This window comes from Cydia splendana, chromosome Z (genome assembly GCF_910591565.1).
Source record: "Cydia splendana chromosome Z, ilCydSple1.2, whole genome shotgun sequence".
NCBI lineage: Eukaryota > Metazoa > Arthropoda > Insecta > Lepidoptera > Tortricidae > Cydia > Cydia splendana.
This window is the reverse complement of record NC_085987.1, coordinates 5,722,474-5,747,233: the sequence shown is the minus strand read 5'-3', so window position 1 is coordinate 5,747,233 and position 24,760 is coordinate 5,722,474. Positions and strand designations below refer to the sequence as shown.

General features: G+C 40.2%; 1 protein-coding gene across 1 annotated transcript; it reads left to right on the top strand.

Annotated features, from left to right (window-relative positions):
• Positions 1-603: 603 nt before the first annotated feature.
• LOC134805026 (odorant receptor 10a-like) lies at positions 604-21,182 on the top strand (the record flags this gene model as incomplete). Its single annotated transcript, XM_063778318.1, has 7 exons — positions 604-870; positions 1,370-1,477; positions 1,999-2,465; positions 6,639-6,741; positions 7,524-7,619; positions 20,212-20,367; positions 21,098-21,182. Coding segments are annotated over 7 exons (1,254 nt in total), but the record flags the coding sequence as incomplete, so codon positions are not given.
• Positions 21,183-24,760: the final 3,578 nt, after the last annotated feature.

Here is a 24,760-nt window from a genome sequence, read left to right as displayed (position 1 = left end):
TTATTTGCACTAAAATATATAATTAAATGCGATAAGAAAGCCGCCGTCATCATTCTTAGAAATAAAATTACAACCGTTTGAAATTTACAGTTTTTTTCGGTACAGGCCTTATATAAGTACAATATAAGAAAAATATTGAACTGATGTTGCACATCTGGGGATTCTGGGGGCACAGGACAACAAATAAAATGCGTGAGTGCAGTGTAACACTCGGTTGGAACGAAGTTAAGAAAGGGTCGTGACGGAAAACTAAACCATAGCCCCCATCCGCCAAGTCCGTAGTCCGTACCGAGCGATAAGGAAATTCGTTCCAAAAAATTGTAAAACTTGAAAGTTTTACCTCCATAGGGGATGGAAGATTGTATGAGACTTTCGTATATCTTGATGCTAGAGGCCAGAAAGTTGATATAGGCATTCCTTTTGTTGTAAATAATAAAATACATATTATTTCAAAAATTTTACAAAATAATTAAAGTAAAATCGAATATATATATTTAGGGTTAATCCACAACTACAAAGCCCTATCGGGTAGCTAATTTAAAAAATTAGGTAAATACGGGACACTAAGTTAATACCAAAAACAAAAATGTTGACAGTTTATGACTTGGTTTCAGGGAGCGGTCATTAGACCTAGACTACATGCGTGTGATCCGTCTATATCTCGACACGGCCGGTCATTGGCCGAACGAACAATTCGGACCCAAAACCATGCGTACACGCATCCTGTCCATATATCATAAGTTAATGTTGACAATACTCGTGTATGCAGAGATTTCAGCGTTGTGTTTAATCAGAGTCAGAATGACAACTCATGATTTTATTGATTTGGGACAAGATTATTTGTCCATTTTTATGTCCTTCGTAATGATTGTGAGTACCAATAGCTTTTATTAAATTTTACAGTACATATGGTGCTGCTTTACCGCCCTAGGGCGGGATTAAGGACGATAGGTACGTCTCTATGTCAAAAATTTAAAGGGCCCTATGTACTGTAAAACGTTGTACAATACACGTGCGAAAAGGTACCTAATTCGCAGCTCGTGTCGATTTACAACACTCCCTTCGGTCGTGTTTCAATTTATCGCCACTCTTTGCGAATTTACTACTTTTCGCACTTCTATCGTAATGTACTATTGCGGTTATTTATACCCTTTGTAAAGGACCGGAGGTTTTTAATGTTGCCCAAATTTATTTCTGTTTTTTATTATAATATATTATATGTATATTCGTACATTTTCGAATCAGTTCTTTCCGAACTATCCTGCCATTCGGAACTGATTTGGAATCACCCTTTTCCCTAAAATTGGAACAATGAGCGTCAATGAGGGGATATTTTACAAGTAATATTGTTTATTTAATACAATTTCAGACAAGAATGACACTAATAGTTCAAGGGAAATATTGTTCACTTATTAAAAACTTCGTTTCAAAATTTCATTTACTGGAACATAAGCATGAATCTGAATTGGCCGCTAAGGTAAGTAAAATACGCACACACAATAAAATTCCAACACGTAATTACACAAAAAGTTTCGTATTTATTTATATACCTTTTTGAAGTGAAAACTTCTTTAGCGGCGCTGTGCACTTTTTGAGGTGGGGAAAAAATGTTAAACTCGAGACAGCGTAAGGCGTAAGACGTAACCCTCTCTTTCTACCGCGCGGCGAAAATATATGCCTGAGCCTGTTGTTTCGTTTAGGCGGCGCAGGGCGTGACGTCACGTGTGACGGACATTGACGTTGTGTTTTTCTTTTTTGATTTAAATGCCATCTAGTGAGTTACCCACAAATTGGTATTAATATAACTGTAGTACTCACAGTGATGTGCTTAGGGGTTTCAAGTAATGCGACGAAATAACGCTAGATGGCATTAACTTCAATTATACATATGGCGCTGTGAATCATATTTTGAATTACAATGTCGTTGAGTTTTCACTACTGCCAGCACTCCCGGAGTGCTACCCGTTGTATTTTTTTTAATAATTTAATCTATTTCAGGAGTATCGTAAGGTCAACAAAATTTGCCGGATTGCGACCATTGCGATATTGTTGGAGTGCCTCCTCGGGCAAGTGATGTTCAACGCAGTCCCAATATATGTAAACATACAAGCAGGCTTGTTCACAGACCGTGCCCGTAGACCACCAAATGTGACCTTCGTTCACTCTGTAAACTATTATTTCATCATAGACCAATACGAGGATGCGATTGGTTATACCGTGGTCTCTTTTTTAAACGCTTACATTTCATACATTTGTGGCGTTGCGTTCTGTGGCTTAGATCTGTTGATTTATATAATTGTCTTTCACATATTGGGTCATTTTAACATACTGGTGGATAAAATGAGAAGTTTTCCGACTCCAAAAAGTTTTCCTGATGAATCTGAAGAATCTTCTGAGCGACAATATAATGAAGAAGCATTTAAAATTTTGAAGAATTTAATACAACACGATCAGTTGATTAAGGAGTAAGTTTTTTACTTTATGTACCTATATGCGATGAAGCAGCTCAATGTGTAAAAAAACTATATGATGCAGGTTGTTTTCCGATCCCTATATAGGAGATGCGAGATCAAATCACGCCCTTGAATTTTCGAGTTTCGAATTTATTTCGCAGATAGGTCTACTAACTGATAATTAAGTAAAAAAATATGGCATCTAATTAAAAATAAAAGTCAGGAACGTGTGAACGTGAACTATACAAATGACTCGACTCTAAATATCTAGTTTACTTAAGGCGACGGTAGCGGTGGGTAAAATTTCAGATTCTGTCAATTTACCCCATTTCACACACAAGCGCACTTCACGCACACTACCTCACTTTACTGGGACAGGTCAGTGACCCATCATGTTTTTTTAAGATTGGACTTTTAGTTTAGTATTGACCACTAGCCTCCTTTGAGGGTAAAAGCGTTCCATTTAAAGATGAAATAGAAACAATGCATTTAATCTTGCTTTCCTTGTCTGTTCATGTCACACGTGACGTACCTATTTAATTCATTTGATTGTTGACTGTTTTACTACCTAATATTGCTTTGTCGAGATACGCGTTTTGTACAATTAAAGCGAATAAAACAAGATGTCATTAAGTCGGATGTAAAATGTTATTTACTACTCTATACGGTTTTTCATAAGGTGCAAAATCCATTCAATAGGAATTAAAATAAATAAAGTTTCAGCAGGGTGGCAATTCCATTTTGGCGGATAAAGCGAAACAGAGTAGTTCTATTGAACCTGCTTACAAATTTTCACGAGACTCAGTTGAGAAATGTGATCTGCAAAGGAGAACATACAAAAACATTTTTGCCCAAGCTGAAACGGAAACCTTTGCTAACGCTCGGCCAATGATGGTTTAGGTACACCTATAAAAAATGGTTGCCCTGCTGTAATTTTAATATCTTTATATTTCAACCGGTATAGCCCCGATGGTCCCGGGTTCGAATCCTGGTAAGGGCATTTATTTGTATGATGATACAGTTATTTGTTCCTGAGTCATGGTTGTTTTCTATGTATTTAAGTATTTATATATTATATATATCGTTGTCTGAGTACCCACAACACAAGCCTTCTTGAGCTTACCGTGGGGCTTAGTCAATTTGTGTAAGAATGTCCCTATAATATTTATTATTTATTATTTATTATTTATTTATAGCTTTACCTTCAAAAATAATCGGTATCGCTAAACAATAGCGGTACCTTACTACTTATACGTTCACGAACTCGGTATAACCTGGAAAATAATCTCAAAATCACCGAAACATTTATGTACAGTCACCTGCAATAATATGTTACGTCATTAGCGCCAACTTTGGGCAGGTCTGGACATCGGATGACGGTAGCATGAAGTAGGAGGAAATGGGGTCATTTGAAGCATGATTTTTGGATGATTATAGGGGGGGGGGGGTGTCAAAAATCGATGACGTAATTTATGGACAGCCCCTAACTTGATTTAGGAATTTTAAGCGAGTTGTCTAATATAGGGTAAATTTCGGCGGGCAAAAAATTGATAAATAATGAATGCAAGTAGAAAAAATTGAGAACCCTTTGACAAATATTTCCGGGTTTGAGTTATGACACATGAAGCATAGATTATGTCTATTGAGATTTAAACTAAAAAGGCCTAAATACACAAAAGTTATAGCGGTGGGCAAAGTAATCCGGTAATTTGGCATCCATACCAACATTGCCCACCACCAAAAACAGATTAGGGTTGTCACTTTCATCTAATTTACCCAACTTCGCAAGTAAAAGAAGGTTATGTTTGTACACTAAAATAAGTTTATAAATATATACTGTATTTAATTTGTCTTATTATCCTTTATTTAGATGTTTTATCCCGTTAACGAATGAAAAATACAACAAAAATCATATTGTTGGCCATTAAACTATTGTAACAGATTTTCTCAAAAGTGACAACCCTAGCCTTTGTAAAGTGCTTAGGCGAGCCTTATTTGGAAATGGGCAAAAACGGGTAGGCAACATTGCCCAGCAAATTTATTTAGTTTTTACACTTATCGCTAAGTTATTAACAGGGAATGGTAGGATTGCCCAAAACCTTTAAGTGATCCTTAGACATCATCATCATACGAGCTGTATTTGAATACCAAATTGACGTAGGCAACGTTGGCGAAAACCCCGGATATCTTTGCCCGCCCTCTAAAACGCAAAAAAATGGGTAAAAAAACGATAAAATTTTTTTTTCTTCACTTAAACTGATGCGTTTGATCACAATGGACGTGCTGAGCAAAAAAAAGTCATATGATGTGTTTTTTTTTGAGAAATTCGTGTTTAAAAAAAAAGCGGCCAAAGTTGGTGATAATGAGTAATGACGGTACCTACTCTTCGAAGGCCGCAAAAATATGTGACATGCTCTTATGGTTCTACAAATAAGATCGTGTCAGATATTTTTGCGGTCTTCGTTGTGTAACATAAATTGCAGGTGACTGTACATTTGGAATAATTATTTTATTTAGTTTCAACGAAAGTTTCAAGTTTAGTACGAAAATACTTCAGATATGCAATATGCACAAAATGTAGACCTAATCGAAATAAAACATTGCTTTTTATAGTAAATTTATAAAACATTTGATACATAGGCATACATAACAATAACCAGGCCACAGCGCTAATTGGCCTGTAAGCTTCATCTCGGTCTCCAAAGCCCCGAAAACTTGCTAGTACTTAGTGCTGGTCTAGTCGTTATTTTTTCTTGAAGATTTTCAGAGAACAGCACGTACACGCATTATACATATAGACGGAACGAACGGCATAATCATAATAATTTATTCGTCGCAATCCATGGTATTACAGATCTAGGTACAAGACTTTCAGGTATTACTTATACGAATTACATAACTCTTCCTGTTAATAGGCAATATTTTAAGATAAAAGTTCTATAATATAATACAAGATTACAGTTGTCATCAAAATTCATTGACGTACAGAAGTCAAATACGTTTTTAAAATGACGCAAAATGATACCAGCATAATAAAAATTGATCCCAATCAGTAAAGATGAGTCTTTAAACTTTTTTCATTTTAAGCGAGTTTTGAAGGAACATAATACTTAAATTCGACTGTAATCGTATTGTTTTAAGATAGTTTACTGCGGTTTTCAACCATTATGACCCGTAAATAACAGCAAATCAAATTTAAATGAGACGCGAGCTGATATTTATGTACCCTATTTTTTGAAATACAATTTATCTACTGGTATGCTTTCTCGTGTGCGTATATGATTTAATGTCAATATAATTGTCAAAAGCAAGAAAATCAAGCTGTCATTTTCATTTAAAGACGTACACGTGGGCTCCGGTGTAGCCCCAACGGGCATCTGATTTGACGAAGGATTTTGAGTGATGTCGTCAATGTATGGAAATTGTTCGAAAGTTTACATTTGAGATTGTATTTCTGTGTTGTCTTTGTGAGTAAAAATATAAATCGATAATAAATTGGTAGCTGAATTATCTAGCTTTCAAAATCATACAATAATTCAATTACTGTCAAAGACAAAATTGTTTTGCTTCTGTCTCAAACGGAACTCCATATTTTGATTTTTTGATACTTTTAGTGTCGATTTGTAGAGAATAACAGCAAATTAAAAATATAATGGCATGAAGAGTCGGTACACGGTTTCTTCGTGAAAAAATTTACGTGTAATTTAATGCAATTATTAAACATTTATTGAACAAATTATGGTTACAAAGTGAGGTCTAAATCGAAAACATCATATACCGGCCCCTTAATAATAATCGAAACAGAATTGAGTCAGATTTCGCATAGTTAATTGTCAAAAGACTCATTAGAAAAAGTTTGTAAAATAAGTTTTACTGATCTCACTAAAATTTGACTGATACAGATTTGACTGGTAGAGAATGCCACAAGCCATTAAGTCTGCTTTTTGTACTTTTTTTTGATGTGCAATAAAGTATTTAAAATAAATAATAAATCTGTTCACAATACTCCCGGTTAAAAGTCTACGGTACTCCACTAATATATGTAGTTTGTCAAAGAACTGTCTCATTCCAATCATAGACAGAGAGAATCATACTATCTTTGTCTTACACTAGTACTAGCACTGGTTCTTACTGACTGACAAATTGGTTTGACCAACTATAGTTTGACGTATTTTTTTTTTTCAGATTCTTGATCGTCACATCAAATACGTTTGATATCACCCTGTGTCTATGTCTGTTGTTCCATCTAGTTTCTGGATGCATTTCGCTTCTAGAAATTTCTCCGATGGCGAGTACTTTTGTATATTATAGAAAATATATACCTATTTTTTGTTTGTGATCTTTGATGTCTTCACTATTTTGTAATAGATTTTTTTTGCATTTTATATTTACCTTTTATAAGGGAATGGAAAAAAATTATTAGGTACTTTTGATAATGAAAAATAATGGTAGCTGAGACCAGAAATGTAGTCCTTCCCGCCAAGTACCTATTTTAAGTCATAGCGCTTTATTGAATCATAATAAGGATGCTATAGGTACATTATACTCGTACAGTATGTAAATTAACCATGGTATAATAATATACTCCGCCTGGTACTCTCTTCCCGTCTTTTCGTGGTCACGTGACTGACACAAGCCTACGTCATCATGCGACAGCGCTATATGATAATATGCGATAGCGCTATATAAAGTGGCAATGTTATTGTGACGTCGGCTTGTGACACTCTGGGAAGAGAAGACCATGTTTTATTAGACAATGTAAATTAACGAAAAACATTTACTCAAACCCGTTAATGTGTAGGTCATACTGAGCAACTTTTACTATGGCACTAACCCCGAAACCGCGAAAAAAAAATTTGGTTGTTTCATACATTTTGCGTCGAAATTTCCTATGGGAGAGTCAATTTTTTTTCGCGATTTTGGGGTTGGTGCCATAGTAAAAGTTGCTCAGTATGACCTACACATTAACGGGTTTGAGTAAATGTGTTTCGTTAATTTACATACTGTATTTAGTATTATTGAGGCTTCTGCCAGCTGGTGTGGTGAATAACCTATTTCTTATCTTAACAGACTGCTGAGGCGCTGACACGATACGGTCCCTTGATATTCATATTGTATACTCAGCTGATACAGATGTCGATCATTTTTGAACTCATCAACTCCAAGGTGAGACTCAAGAACCTAGTCAGTACACTTACCAGGGCGATGTCACTACGCAGTTGGTACATTTGGCCGGCGCGCCGCTCGGAGCGGCAGGCGTATGGCAGTGGGCTGCCGCTCGACCGCACGATAGTCGTGTCACGTGGCGCTCGCGCAAAGGAGATTCACGGTTCGTGCGCGGTTATAGGTTTAAATTTTGTTGCAGGCGGCGAGTATAGGTATCTTATCTTATCTTATTGTTTTCGGGGGCCCTTGCGGATACACTTCGACCCATAGGGATCTTTTGTGCAGTTACCCCCTAGAAGAGATCCGTCAACTACTCAAGAGCTTTTCTCACCATATCCATGTGTCGGATGATGGAGCTCATGGGTAGCGTTTTAAAGTCCTTTGGTTCCAGGTATCCTGCTCCAAAGTCCTTCATTCTTTGTCTGGCGAGGGCGTGACATTCACACATTAAGTGTCTTACTGTCTCTTCCTCTTCGCCACACATACGACAATCGGTGTTGTCAGAGTGTCCCATCTTGGCCAGAAATCCTTTGACCCCGTAATGGCCAGTAAACACCCCCGTTATGATTTGGAGTTGTCTTTTGCTAAGTTTCCAAAGCTTTTTGCTCCAGCCGGAGTCTATTCCTTGCATAAAGAGCTTTGCATGCTTTAGACCCGTCAGACTATCCCATTCTTCCTGGTGTTTGGTCTTGGTATGGTCTTTAATAGCCGTTGTGATGGTTCCCTGTGAGAGCCCCACGAATGGTTCCGGACCTATAAGGTTACTTACAGATCCGGCTCTGGCGAGTTCATCTGCATTTTCATTGCCTATGAATCCCTCGTGCCCTGGGATCCATACCAGTTGCACCCTGTTTTGCCTTCCAAGCTGGTTCAGAGCTTGGACGCCATTATATACCAGTCTAGAGTCCACTCTGGGAGCTTCGAGCGCTTTGAGAGCGGCCTGACTGTCGCTGAGTATATAGATATTCTTCCCTTGGGTTCGCCTAACTATATTCTCATGCACACAGGCAATTATAGCGAATGTCTCGGCTTGGAAGACAGTGGCGTAATTGCCCATGCTTATACTACTACTAAAGTCATTTGCATAAATGCCTGCCCCCGTACCAGATTATGTCTTAGACCCATCTGTGTACCATATAATGTCGTTTTCATCAGAGATTGGTGCTTCAAGACCTTCGGTCCACTCAGCCCTTGTTGGAATTTTAACGTTAAAATTCTTATGGAACATAAACTTGGGTTGCATCTTATCGCAGCCCATGTTCGTAATCCTTTTCATGAAATTGTCGCATTCCATGTTTGTGTGTTTGGTCTTTGGCTTGCTATCGCTCCAGAGGCCTGTTAGGGTCAACCTGTGTAGCGATTTCCGCGCCTCAGATTGTATCACTAGGTGTAGCGGCGAGAGGTCTAGCAGTACCTCCATCGCCGCTGTTGGCGTCGTTCTAAACGCGCCAGTAATAGCCATGCATGCCGTTCTTTGTATTTTCATAAGGGCATCCCTGCATGTGCTCTTTAGTGTCCTTGGCCACCATGCCAGGCATGTACAAGATGATAGGTCTTACCATCATGGTATAGATCCATCTTAGTACCTTTGGGTTTAGACCCCACGTTTTGCCATAAGCCGATCTACACATTCCAAACACTCTAAGTGCCTTGGTGGTTGTTAGTTCGACATGCTTTCTCCAGTTCAGCTCTTTATCTAGTGTAACGCCTAGATATTTCACTTCATTGGACATTTCCAGTACCCTTCCATAAAGCTTCAGCTGCTTTATGCCATTAAGGGTCTTTTTCCTGGTAAACGGTATTACCACTGTTTTGCCTGGGTTTATGGAGAGTTGATGACAGTTGCACCATCTTTCCACTTGCTTCAGTGCTTTATTCATGATTTCCGATACTGTTCCCGGGAATTTCCCGTTTACAAGAATCACTAAATCATCTGCGTACCCTACCGTGTGTATTGGGCCTTTGTTTAGTTCTTCCAACAGTGAGTTAACTACCAGACTCCAGAGAGTTGGTGAGAGAACCCCACCCTGTGGACAACCCTTCGTAGCCGTAGCTAATATTTCATCTCCCATAAGGGAGGATTTTATTAGTCGGCTATTTAGCATAGTACCAATCCATCTACAGATTGTTGGTTCTATGCCATGTTTAGATGCTGCAATATTGATTGCCTGATACGTGGTGCGGTCAAATAATAATAATAATAATAAAATTCTTTATTTCAGGCCAATTTGCCCATAAATTGTTAGTTATATACAGACTTACATTACTAGTGTTAGTAGATCTTAACCTAGGTCTCACAGATTTTAGACTCATTTCTCATTTGGGGTCCTGGTACACAGGACGATGAGCAGACGCCCAGTGTCTAAGAAACGGACAGTCCCATCTCTCCGCTATATCTACCAGCAAGCTGTTGGTGCTACCCCGCAGGCGATACATTTGAGAGGCGATCCTTTTCCTCATTATGGCATGAAAGTCGTCCATTCGTGCTTGCGCAAACATGCCTGACGCACTGCAAAAGCGTGGTAGCCCCAACAGCATCCTGAAGCCGTTATTGAACTGGACACGCAGAGCACTGTAAGCGCGCTTCGTATAATCGATCCACAGGCTGCACGTGTAGAATGATTGGCAATACGACATGAACAATGTTTTCTTGACCTCCACTGTACAACGTGCAAACCTGCGAATCAACATATTAGCTCTTACTGCCAGTGCCCTGCGTTCCCTTTCAACATCCGCATCGTCCTTTAGAGTCTCGGTAATTACATGTCCCAGGTATTTAAAACTGGACACTCTGTTCAAGGCAACACCGCCGAGTGTCACCGGCTCAACTATAGGTAGGGTCTTATTACCAGCTCGAAAGATGAGTATCTCGCTTTTTTTAATATTATAGATGAGCCCGTGAGACTCCGCATACGTGTCACACACCTTTAACAATTTATTCATAGCACTGATCGACGGGCTCAACAGCACCATGTCGTCGGCGTAACTTATGTTGTTTACCATTTTGCCACCGATCGAACAGCCAACCATAGTGCTGCTGAGCTCGACAATCAGCTGATTAACATAAATGTTGAACAGTAGTGGAGATGTAAGTCCCCCTTGCCTTACTCCGCACTGAGCTCTATAACCTTCCGAGACCGACATCCCCCACCTCACAAAGTTATACTGATTGTTGTACCAATATTTTAACAGCCTTATCAGTTCTTGAGGAAGACCCGCCTTCTGCAACTTCTCCCATAGTTTTTCATACGACACTAGGTCGAATGCTTTCGAAATATCGAGAAAAGCAGCGCACACGGGGGTCCTCCTGTCAGTGTAGTACCTGACGGTGTGCTTCAGAACCAAAATAGCACTCTCAGTAGACAGACCCGCACGAAAACCAAATTGTCTATCATCTAACACTGCATGTCCACTGAGGTGACGTTCAAGCACCCCGTCAAGTACCTTCGCTGCAATTGTGGCTAAAGAGATTGGCCTATAATTATTAATGTCAGACACATCGCCGGTTCTATTTTTTATTATCGGTACAACAACCGTTTTCAAAAACTCGTCTGGTAAGTAGGAGTGTCTCAAACCAAGGGTATAAAGCATAGCCAACAGCCGATGGATGTGGTGGCCAGCGTGTTGCAGGTGCTCGATGCTTAGCCCGTCGTGCCCTGGAGATTTTCCCCGAGTCATTTTATTAATTACAGAGGCAACATCCTTAGCTGTAATAAGAACAGGGTGACTCGCAACGTCGGCAACAGCATTAAGACCCTGCACATCGCTGGTCAGTCTCGGCTTTATCCTAAAATGATTTTGAAACATGTTGGCTATGTCTTTATGGTTCTCACATCCACCCACGCACACCGGGAGACTCGCCTTAGGCTTCAACTTGTTCGTTTCTTTCCAAAATGTTTTGAAATTCTTTTCTTTATGAGAATTAACGAGTTTGTCCATTCTTGTTTGTTCCTCGTTATTCTGATGGAACCTCAGTTTACTCTTAAAACATTTCTTGGTTCTGACCATTTCGTCGTATAGCAGACCAGAGCTTGGCCTACCATAGCTTACCCAATTGAGAAAGCTTCGACGAGCCTCCGAGTGCGCGCCCCTGATGTGTTCGTTCCAGCCAGCTTTACTTCTACCGCGAACACGTCTCACAGCGTCACGGCCATCACTAGCAGCCTCGGACAGGGACATAATTATTTTTCTATACAGGGCGTCTATCACTTGCCTGTGGTCCGGATTGTCACACATTTTATCACAACAGCTACTAAGCTCCTGAGGAAAATCTATTTGTCTAAGTGAGCTTTGACATAATTCCCTATATTTATCTATCTCAATAGAATTTCTATTTCCCCATATAACATTGTTTTGTACAAGATATGACATTAATTTCCTAGGTCTAATTATATCTAGGTTACATTGTAGCTCCATTGGAAAATGATCTGACCAAAAGATGTCGTGGTGAATTTTTACGTTTTCTACCAACTTGCTAGCGCATTCTGTAACTAGGCAATGGTCGAGCCACCGACTACAACCATGGGCCTCACTTATAAAAGTATAAGTATCAGAGGTTTCCCCAAAAAACTGCATATCAATACACGACCACTTTTGATCAGTACAAAAGCTCAACATATCGTTACCAAATAACGCGCCAGGATGAGCGTTTAGATCTCCCAGAATAAACACTGGCCCCACGTCACTCTGCTCAACAATAGCCGCAATTTCGCTCAAACAGTCGCTAAACTCTAAACGATTGTCCATAGAATCTGTAGGCATATAAACACAAAATATCAACACAGGACTATCATGCACAACTACTTTTATAGCAGTAATTCGGTCACTATTACAGGGTATCACGGATACTTGACGAAAAACACTTTTACGCCACAATATGGCCACTCCCCCGAAGGGCCTACCTCGAAAAATGCCGGCGGCAGAGTCAACCGCTGACTTCCCCGTAAATCCAAAGGCGGAATCAATATTTCCTAGAATTTCAAGGTCGTGCGGCATAAGCCATGTCTCTTGCAGGGCCACGATATCACTTTGTTTACATAGCGATGTAACACAATCCCACGATCGTTTAATACTCTTGCAATTAAAAGTAATAAATTTCGCCCTAGAAATCTGAGCCATACTATTAAACTAACTAATAAATTAAATTAATATATTTATTTATTTAAAATACTTCAAACTTTTACCGAATGATCCAATCTCTTGTTAAAATTCACAAATTGCCTAAACGCTACTCCGTCAGGCCAAAGGTTTTCATCCATAAACAATGCTAGTTTATTGTTAGGTATATAAAACTTATATGCAACATAATCTTTCTGTTGTTTCATTTGAATTTTCTCGGGGACAATCCTCACAGATGTCATTTTATATACATAACTCTCAATATCAGTAACACATGTATCCCTATCCACGTTATAGATGTAGAATGGAATTTTTGTCACGGCGGCCTTGAAAGTTCCACTTGTTACCGTATTTGCCTTTCCTTTATTTGCCGTAAAGCGATTTCTCAACCTATGTCTCTGAACTGCAATCCAGCCTTCGTCTTTCTTATTATGAAAAGTACCACCTTCACGTACTATATCCGCCATTGTTTTCTGAGCGACATTCAAAACTTCATTGCTTTGTTTATTTAAGTTGCAATTACGCGCGTCACTTACAGTCGCAACGGCGGCTACCGGTTTCGCGCTAGTCGTTACGTCACCACCGGCCGCACAGCTTGTCTGCTCCGTCACGTGTACGCGGGCCTCAATTACCTGCGCCTGCGACGGTTTCGACTCGTTCGGAACCGCAGTGCGCGCCTCCACGCGCTCTGGCTCCGACCCGAGCTCATCCAATGTATCGCTCGGCGATTGAGGTGCGACAGTCGTATCAATGGAACCCACAGGCGCAAGCGAGAGAGAGCCTTGAACTTGATCCATGTCCTTGCCGTTAGTGATGTCGACCGTTGACCTTTTTAAACTCGGTGTTAAGTGCGGTAGGCCCATCGGTCCGCTGTCTAGATTGTAGGTACTAAAATTAAAACTGTCTTGCAATCTGTATGCTCCTCTCCGCCTGTTTACATTACAGCTTTCACTGCGTTCACTGTCTTGTGTACAATTTTTGAATACCTCCAAGTCGTTTTTCAGTTGTTCCACTTGCGTTCGAGTCGCATAATTGTCTTTAACGGTTTTAATTTCGGCCTTGAGTTGGTTTATATCCCTAAGTAATTGCGTAACATCAACATGGTCAAAGTTAACCGGGGGTAGCTTTTTTAAATCGCGAGCAACAAACAATGGCAAGCTCTGAGAGTTTGTATTTCTAAACAACTCGATAATATCTTCAACAATCCTGATCTCTTTGCCCGTATTTTTTCTCACTGTCTGCTTCTTGCTTTCTGGTACAGCTTGAAAAAGAAGACTTTTCGCATTTTCCAGCTCCCTTGCCGAGAACGCCGAAGTACAAATTTGAACGATGTTTATATCATTCATGATTTCCAATCTGTTTTGAACAAAACACAACACTTCACTAATTACAATATTACATTTAGCACATTTAACAACAGTCTTTTTGGGTGACATTATTCACGTATGCAGGGGTCAGTGACCCCGCTCAGTGCACTGCGCGTACGGATAATTTATCGCAATGACCACACTCGAGCGCTGTCGGGTCGAGACTGATGCCCCCTCCACGTCTATAAAAGTGGCCAGACATAGTTCTTTGTTCTCTATCGCCTGTTCCGCTCTGGTTGTCACCAGGTGTAGTGCCGTTTCAGTCGATTTACCCGGCTGATACGCACACTGCAATTGGTGCAGCGGATGCCTCTTAAGAGGACCATCCCTTATGTGTCTGTCTACCAGTTTCTCCAGTGTTTTGAGGAAAAATGATGACAGACTTATAGGCCTGTATGATTTGGCTTCTGTGTAATCTGCTTTGCCTGGTTTAGGCAAGTACGTTACCTTTACCATCCTCCACACACGCGGTACGTGTCCGAAGGCTATGCACGCTCTGTACAGTCTACCTAAGTGCGGTATTAGTACATTGGCGCCCTCTTGTAGTAGTATGGGGTAGATTCCATCTGGCCCCGGGGCTTTGTATGGTTGAAATGTGGATAGTGCCCATTGTATCTTATCATGATCTACTACCTTTTTAGACGTGTCCCAGTTGTACCTGGTCGTGCTGATGGATTGTTCCATTGCACCGGTTGCTACATCGTCCGTTACGCTCTGATGTATTATCGAGCCTGGGAAGTGTGTGTCACACATAACTTTGAGGGTTTCTAGCCCCGTTTCGGTCATTCTTCCGTCACTTCTTCTAATGGAAGTGAGTGGAACTGACTTCGTTGCAGCTAGTGCCTTTGTAAGTCTCATGCCTTCCGGTATGGACCTGATTTGATCGCAATGGTTCATCCATGCTTTCCTTTTTGCTTTCCTCACAGCTTTGCTGTATTCCGTGAGTTTTCGCGCGTAATGCTCGAAGTCATTGGTCCTTTTAGCATCATTGAAGACAGCCCTGGTTTCCTTCCGGAGTTTTGCAATCTCCGGGTTCCACCAGGGCACCTTCTTCGCCAGGATTTTCTTTTCCGGGCAGTTGTTTGTCCAAGCTGTATAGACAGCTTGTGCTATTCTGTCTGTTTCAAGTTCTATGTCAATAATAGAGTTTAACTTGCCTTTAGGGTCTCCCAGTTCCACCTCCAGGTCACTTTTGAACGCTAACCAGTTGGTGTTCCTGGGATTCCGTTCGCGTATAGTTTCTAGTTGGATTTTAGTCTTATACCTGAAGCATATATATCTGTGGTCCGATAAAGAAATCTCCCCAGAGACATGCCATGAGCTAATCTTATTACTCGCGTTGTTGGACGCTAGCGTTATATCAATAACCTCCCCCCGCCTTGCATTGACGAATGTCGGTTCATTGCCTTTATTTAATAGTTGTAAAGAAGAGCTTACCAGAAAATCCAGTACCTTCTCTCCTCTTCTGTTGACATCCGAGCTCCCCCAGATGACGTGGTGAGCATTTGCATCGCAGCCGATGATCAGGTCGGTGTTCGCCTGGCTGCCGTAAGCAGCGAGATCCCTCAGTTGCCCAGTGATTGGATCCGCTGCCTCGTAGGGAAGGTAGGCTGATGAGATGATTAGTGCCTTACCCCCCCCCCTTGTTTTGGATCTTGACCGTAGTCAGATCCCTGGAACAGAAAGCATGTAGAAGCAGAGCGTCAATGCCATTTTTAACATAGATACATGTCCTCATAGTACTCTCAGGACAAACATATAACAATGTCCCGCCAGTACCGTTTAAGCCTCTTATCTCGCCTTTGTAAATGTATGGTTCTTGTATAAGAGCAATATCGAATTTATCGCTTTTTAACAGCTTAGCCAGAAGGGCAGTGGCTGCTTTATTGTGCTGGAGATTAATCTGTACGCACCTTAAGCCCTCCATTGCGGCGTTTATTGTTTGGTGGTGCTGAGATCAGCAGCCACCTCCTGGACCGTGTCGTCGAAGGACATAGGTGACATGGTACCCTCCAGGTAGAGTTCCGCCAGACCACGCAGATCCTCTGAGCCCGCCATCGATGAGATCGGTGACGATGCTCGAGACATGCGCGGTCCAGCATGGTCCTCTCCTAGCTGCACCATGCCCCCCGCCTCCTCCGACTGGTCCTCCGCCACCTCCACAGGTGCGTCACCGGCTGGTGGCGCCTCCCGTTCCGGGGCCCCCCCTGTCGCCACAGCGACCGTAGCCTTCTGGGCTACCTCCCCCCCCTCTCCCCCCTCCCTACACGGCTCGACCTCAGCCCCCCCAGGCCCCTGCTCCCGCGCTTCCTCCAGAAGCTTGAAGTGGCTGGTGTCGAGCCCCGTGTGCAGAACGTAGTCGGCCTCCTTGATGACGGCGGCCGACACCCGGTCCATCAGTACGATTCGCCTGGTGCTCGGCCCCGACTCCACGGTGTCGACTACCTTCCACTCGCTCGTGCGCAGCCTAGGGTTCCTCCTCTGCAGCACCCTGAGGGCTCTCGCCATGTCCTGAGTGCCATCGACCACCGTTCTCCAGGCCATCTTGACCGGTTTCGGCAGAGTATAGGTATAATTTTATACCTAAATCTGACTTTTGTGAAGGAGTGAATTTTCTGTACGGTAGTACTATTAGTTATTCTGTGCACTTACTGTTAAAGTTAAGACGCTATGCACAAGGAATGTCGGACATTGACACGCCATTATCTGTTTTCAGATGGGTCTGTACTCTGTACCTACCCATCCGGAATTAAGCCACGATTGACAATAGGGGATATTACTGCAATGTTCTGCCGCCAGAGTGCAGCACTACCGACTCAGTATATTCATATTTCTAAACTCTAAATTCAAAACAAATAGCATGGATGTAGCGGTGTATAATATCAAATAAAAAGTTTCCTGGGACCTTTATTACTATAATGTACCTAATGTTTGTCCTTAAATTTGAAAGCATTTACGCTAAGAGCTTTTTCCGCAGTTATCTTTATTCATGGGCGTAAAGGTCTATAATACCAAATTATTAAATAGTTTTATGGGTTCTTTATTACTAAAATGTAATGTTTGCCCTTTAACTTAGAAACCTCAGCTCAGGTTTTTTCAGCAACTATCGTTATTTTACTCGCAGTGGAATCTCTTATAGTCCTGCGGCAACATACTAGCCTGTGCATAATACACTCTGTACCTCTCTGATTCGCATATTTTGTTGATTAGGAGAACAAGACAGGTGTATCAGCGACTGCCCATCGCCTCGCTATCCCGATTATGATCGGAGATGCAGCTTGACCGGGCGCAGGGTTATGTTATGCCTGTTATTATTCGTCCCTGATCAGTGGAACTGGTTGTTTGTGTGTAATTTAATTATTTCTGTCATTGCATGAGCTCGGCTACAATGACTCGTTGATATAAAAAAAAACTTCGTTTCAAGCACTTTAGAAAGTTTGAAACGTATCTGGACGAAGAAGTAATTAATATTTAATGACCAAATCGGTTTAAATTAATTCGTTTACTTAATTGTTTCATAATCGTTTTAAAAGAAGATACTCGATGATGTATAGAAAGTAAGTTACGCAGACGTTAGCGAATACGTCAGTGTCAAAGTCGTGGTAAGGCTATTGAATAAAAATACTAGTACTAAAAAGCTTTCACATACATCTTATACAAGAATATCCATTATTACCGAAAAATTGAAAATTGAACGAATGTTCCAATTGAATATTATTATGATTTAAATTTCATCGAACTGAATAAATGCTATAGGTAGGACCTTGGGCCTTAGGAGGATAGGGGATTATTAAGGACTGTGTTTGACAACTTATAGGACGATCGACAGCAGCACATTTTATCAATGGTATCGATATTATCTAACTTTTGTCCTACAATGTGGTTAATCTATCTAAATGAAACCACACTTGAAGACTAGTTAAATCTCTCAAGTTACATAAACATAGGTACATAGATAGCTACGAGTACATTCATACTAACAAACTCGGCAAGTTCAATAAAATATTGTCCGAATGATAGACAATATTATGTCCACTAGACAATAAAACAATTAAGACGAGCCTATTTTTAACATTACTTTTAAATCGATAATTTAGGAATAGGAAATCGTACGCAAAGTAGTTATTGAACACTCGCTTATCTCGGCAGTCCAGTGTAAAGTTGCACGCGCCCGGTCAAGACAAGACTGAAGATACCTTTGGGTTCGATTGGCGTAAAGGACAAAATGCTACTTTTCAGGAGACGCGAATAACTGCGATGTTTTGTTTAATGTTGATATACGTTTTTTATTAATCGAGCTATATTTTTGATGTGTATTGGAAAAGTATTCAAAATGTTAGTCTCTTTAACCTAAATTAGCGATCATATCTATAAATTCAATACGATAGAAGTTAATGTAGTTTAAAATTGGTCAAAAATACTATGAATGTCCTTTACGACCATGACATTTTTGATAATTTAGTGAGTCTTGTTTGCTAGGGGGTCGTAAGTGCCATACTCAGACTTTTTTATTCTAAGTTCGGGGTGTATTCGTTACCAACTACGGTACACATCGACTACCGTAGGCTCAAAGGGTTTAACGGACAAAACGCGATTTTTAGGAGAGCCAAAAAACGGTTTTGTTTTGAGAAAAAAAATCATACCTTTTTGTTTGTTTGAATAAACGGATGTCTGTATATGGCTTATTCTTAACTTTTTGAGCTCTTTTGAACTAATTGCTTGAACTTATGATACAATGCTTATTTACGAAAATAGCATGTCCGTTACGCCAAAAAACACGACTGTTTTTAAGAAGGGCTTCCCTTACGCTTCTTTTTTTATGGTTGTCTTATTAGAAACAGGGCGTAATGTACTTACAAAAAATTTTAGCCACAAAACATTTTTTTTTGTTTTAACAGAATCACTGCTGTCCTACCATCTATATCTATTTATTTATGTATATCAAAACAATTTATAATAATTACTTTTACTATACTATATATTTTATAACTGGCCATTTACGCCCCCTGAGCTAAGATGTTTTTCCAAAATCATAGTTAAAAATTGGCAACATTTAAAGAGATATTGAAATTTTAACTATACAGAACGAAAGCGCTTGGAATTCTGAATAAAACTGTATATATAACTCATTTTCGCCAAAATGTCCTTTACGCCAATTGAACCCAAAAGTATCGATTTCTAAAGCTTATTATATCACACAAGACTACATGAATGATAAAACAACGTGGAATTAACTGTGATTAGAAATGATTGATTATTTATTTTACTGAGGAATACTCTAGTATTGTATACCTACATATAATTATCTATACTTACCACCATTGTAAATTTCATTAAATACTCATCAAAATACGAATTAGCCTATAATCAATTTCAATTTTATTTATTTCGTCAATATAAACCTTATTCAATATAAATTTCCGGAAAAAAATTCGGAACTAAGAAACCAGAATACGGATGGCGACAGAATAAGGAAGTAGACGTGTAGCGCGGGAATCGTACGGCGGCGGCGTGGCGCGGGAATCGTGCGGCGGTGGCGGGGCGCGCGGGGTGCCCCCTGCCTATTCTATCGCTGCGTCTGCTTCACCCCCTTGAAAACGTAAAACTCGAGTATAAGAGCGCCTTAAATCGCGACGGCTTGCCGGAGCGATTTATAGACTCGAGTTTGCAATATAATTACGCCCCGAGTTACACACAATGTTTTTCATCACACTTGCAATACAAAAATTAAGTATAAAGACAAAAAACTTTTAATTATGGCACTAGAAACTTCATAACTCCCTAGGGGGAACGCTTTTTCTATAACTCCCGCTAAACCTGCGTGCAATTCCACATTTACTGAGCGAGTGTGATGAAATAGTTATTTACGATACAACGACGAGTGGTGATAAATTAAAACACGACCGAAGGGTTTTTTATATCGACACGAATTGCGAATTACCTATTCGCACGTGTATCGTACAACGTTTTACAGTACATACTATTGGCCCTTTAAATTATCGACGTAGTTACGTAATGTGCCTATTAAAGCATAGGGTGTCGTAATGGAGCCCCAAATGTACTGTAAATAAATTACGGCCGTGTTACGTGAGCATGTAATATTCCAGAGTAACACCCTCTCAGACGAAGTGTACGCGCTGCCGTGGGAGCTGATGGACGAGAGGAACAGGAAGACCGTGTTACTCTTCCTCGTGAACGTGCAGCGGCCCAGCAGTCTGAAGGCCGGCGGTCTGGTGCCTGTTGGCGTGCTTACTATGTCTCAGGTAAATGGTATTCAAACACATTGTAAAGCGTGACTCACGCTAGACCGGGCCGGGGCCTTCCGGCGCTTCGTTTTCTATGGAAAGCACGTGATCACCGATCAGCCGTCATAGAAAATGACATGTCAGACGCCCGGGCACGGCCCGGTCTAGCGTGAGTTATGCTTAAAGTACCTATATAATAACATGTACCTATATTGTTATAGTAAAACCCCTTTTAAAGTGAAAACGCGATATGCCAAGTTAAATCTTGTTGTCCGTAAAAAATAAAGACGTATATAGTTGGCTACTTTAAATATCGTAAAATCGTTAAGTTATCGTTATTCGTTATACCTACATACCTGGTGTGGCCTGTAACACGAGCAAAGAATTAAAACATAGATTGTACTCCTCAAACGGTGACACTTTTATTCAACAACTTTTAAAAATTATGAAGTATTTAGACTCCCTATTTTTCATACAAAATAAATATTATCTTCAATGGATGCCATCGCCACGCCATATCATTGTGATTGACGTTGCTTGTCACGCCTTAAACATAACAAAATTCGCAATATATTGCGTCTTAGAATAAACTTTAAAGTGTATTAAAAATCAAACCACAAGTTATTTTTAAAAGTAGCTGAACAAATGTTGGTCAGTATGAGGAGTACAGCCTACAGTAACATTTTTTGCTCATGTTACAGGCCACACCCGGTATAACAATAGTAATAATATCGCTTTGTTGTTGCAGATTATAAGAAACTCATTATCTTGTTTCTTAATGTTAAGGACACTTGGAAATGTATAATGGTATAAATGTGGTACTAACAATTAACTAACATGAACAAACACAATATTTTTTTAATGAAAAATTGAATACCTCTTTGGTTACAACAATTCACAATAAAATTAGTTATGCTTGGAATCTCCTAGTAAGTATTGTAAATACCTAAGGTAAATACTTTATACAGTACCGTAAAATGGGGTGAGTAGGGAGAACACTGACATTCAAACCTTGATAACATTTTATTTTTACATATGTAAACTGAATTGTATATATTTTAGTTTTTTTATGATTTTGGGTACTTCCATTTCATAACTTTACCGATATACACAAAATCCCTCCTCACCCCGTAGTACCTTGTAGTTGGGGTGAGATGGGATTTCATACAAAGGTGATTTTGGAACATTGTTGAATCGATTTTTTTTCTTATGAATATCACTATAGCTCCATTTATAATACAAATACATTATTTAGGTAGCCTTTAAAAACCATCTCACCCCCCTGGCATCCCTTCTCTCCCCATTCATAACCCAACTCTCCACGCAATCCCTACTCACCCCATTTTACGGTAGATATGGTGCTACTTTACCGCCCTAGGGCGGGATTAAGGACAATACGTGCCTATGTCAAAAATTTAAAGAGCCATATGTACTGTTACACGTTGTACAATACACGTGCGAAAAGGTAATTCGCAACTCGTGTCGATTTAAAAAGATCGCCTACTTTTCGCCCTTGTATCGTAATGTACTATTTCACACGCTTGTACTATTACATGATGAATTAATTACAACATTAATTTACTTACATAGATAAAATATTAGTATGAGTAAAGGATGATTCACGTTAGACCGGGCCGTGTCCGGGCCGGAGCTTCCGGCGCTTACTTTTCTATGACATGACAGGCGATCACGTGATGCTTTCCATAGAAAACGATGCTCCGGAAGCTCCGGCCCGGGCACGGTCCGGTCTAACGTGAGTCGTCCTTAATCGCTCGTTAGCATGAAGCTGCGTACGCATCGGCAAGTTTAAAAAAAAATCATATACAGGGTGTTTGGTACATCGTTTGCCAAATTAAAACGGCAGATAGGTTGAGTCATTTGCTATCTATTCATGCCTAGAAAAAAAAATGGCCATGGTTTTTTTTACTACTGCGCAAGTAAAAATTTGAAATTTACAAAAAACTGGCATAGAGCTGAAAAAAAACGTGCGCAAAATTAAAAATTTCTAGGCCTGAGAAGATAGCAAATGACTCAACCTATCTGCCGTTTTAATTTGGCAAACGATGTACCAAACACCCTGTATAAGGGCCGTAACAGACGGACTGCAGCCCGACTGCAACTTGTATGGGAACTGCACGCCGACGACGCGGTTGGCGTGCAGTCTGCGTGCAGTTCTCATACAAATTGCAGTAGGGTGAAAGACAGAAGTTTGTTTACCCTATTTCTAGTTTCTAGTTTTTAGGGTTCCGTACCCAAAGGGTAAAAACGGGACCCTATTACTAAGACTCCGCTGTCCGTCCGTCCGTCCGTCCGTTCGTCTGTCACCAGGCTGTATCTCATGAACCGTGATAGCTAGACAGTTGAAATTTTCACAGATGATGTATTTCTGTTGCCGCAATAACAACAAATACTAAAAAGTACGGAACCCTCGGTGGGCGAGTCCGACTCGCACTTTTCCGGTTTTTTTTTTCTTAAAACGAGTACAGAACGATTATTTTTGCTCTATAGAGCACAACTGAGTTCGAACGCCGCGTTTTTGACCACCACTCACGTAAATGAAAGGTTGAATAAAAACAAGATTATTTTATACGGTTTGAAAGCATGTTTTATTTTAAAGAAAACAGTTTTAATTCCATCGGGCATTGCCGTGTGGAATCAGGCTTCTATAGTTGTCACTCCTTCCCATCCACCTTTCGTTTATATCTGTCGAAATAAAATATTTAAATAAACGTGCTGCTATAGAGGGGTCCTGTCATAGTAAATTTTGTAGTCACAGTAAATTTGCTGCCATCTATCGACACACGACTACAACTCAAAATGAAAACGTATAAAATTATCATAAAAATGTATATATATGGATAAATGATTTTATTATTTTTATATCATTTTGACCCATGTTCATTCACTGATATCTATGTGTTAAAATCAGTAAAATTGTTAAATATGAAACGGTGTCGTCACGCCATTTAGCCGACCATAGGCCAAAGGTGTGTGCGCCATCTATCCGAGAATGACTTTTTCTTGATTTCCGAGGCACGTTTTTTCCTTAGACTTTATTCATCATATACGAAGTTACATATGTCTTTGGTGCTGCTAAAATCGGACCAACAGAGTTTGGAAGTGAAATTATTTACTATAAAAGTATGACTTCCCCACTTTGGCACGCCAATTTCGATTAGCTTAGACTTAAGGTTGACACGCTAGACCGAGCCGTGCCCGGACCGAGGCGACCGACATGTAATTTTCTATGAGGGCTACTCGGTGATCACGTGGTGCTTTATAGAAAACGAAGCTCCGGAAGCTCCGGCCCAGCCACGGCCCGGTCTAACGTGAGTCATCGTAGAATAGAATTCGAATTGGGAATAAAGTTGAGCAACAGCTTTTAGTATGAGGGCGCCTTCGGCGCCCGGCTTTGGACCGCGTGGAGCGCGCCACGTACGTCGGGCTACGCCCGACTCTTTTAGTACGAGGGCGCCGAAGGCGCCCGGCTTTGGAACGCGTACATCGTGCCTCGTACGTCGGGCCACGCTCGACTCTTTATGACATTTCAAGTCCGATGCCGGTAACGTAGGTAATCAATACGGCGTTTTCATCGATAAAAACTTTATAGACCATGCTACTTTACTAATCGGCTTAAGATATGTTATAATTTATATTGACACTTACTCGGTTCTTAAAAGTATCCAAGAGACGGAGGATCTACCTCCCTTTTACCTCTTCTGTGAACCAATTATGCAAACATTAACATCAACAATTTACTTCCGATATCCAAGAAAACTCAGTAAGACAATACCTAGAATATAAACTTTGTAGTGCTATTAGAAAAATTCCACAAAATACCATAAAACTGTACCTATATTATAATAAAGCATAATAATTTGATATTGAATAGTTAGCGTTATTTACTCGTATTCATCGATTTCATCGTTCTAGGTGTGTTCAGCGTTCTAGGTGTGGTATTAGGTACCTACTTAATTTTTACTAGTGACCCGCCCCGGCTTCGCACGGGTTAGCAAATTATACACTTAAAACCTTCCCCAAGATTCACTCTATTGATAAGTGAAAACCGCATGAAAATCCGTTCAATCGTTTTTGAGTTTATCGCAAACGTACAAACACACAAACAGACAGACGCGGCGAGGGACTTTGTTTTATAAGGTGTAGTGATTAGGTATGTGTGTATTTTTTTATTTTATTTAATAATGTTAGTTAAGAAAATGTAGCTATAAAAACCATCTGTAAGTAAATTGCAATGGACACAAGGTATGCAATCATTTTTTTTTTGCGAACTGGTTTTTTTCGGAGCTTTTTGGAGAAAGTGAAAGAAAAAGTAGGGGTCGTGTAGTATCAAAAACCCGACTACTGCAAATCGCGCTCTAAAAAGTATGAAACAAGATAGAATTCTTATCTG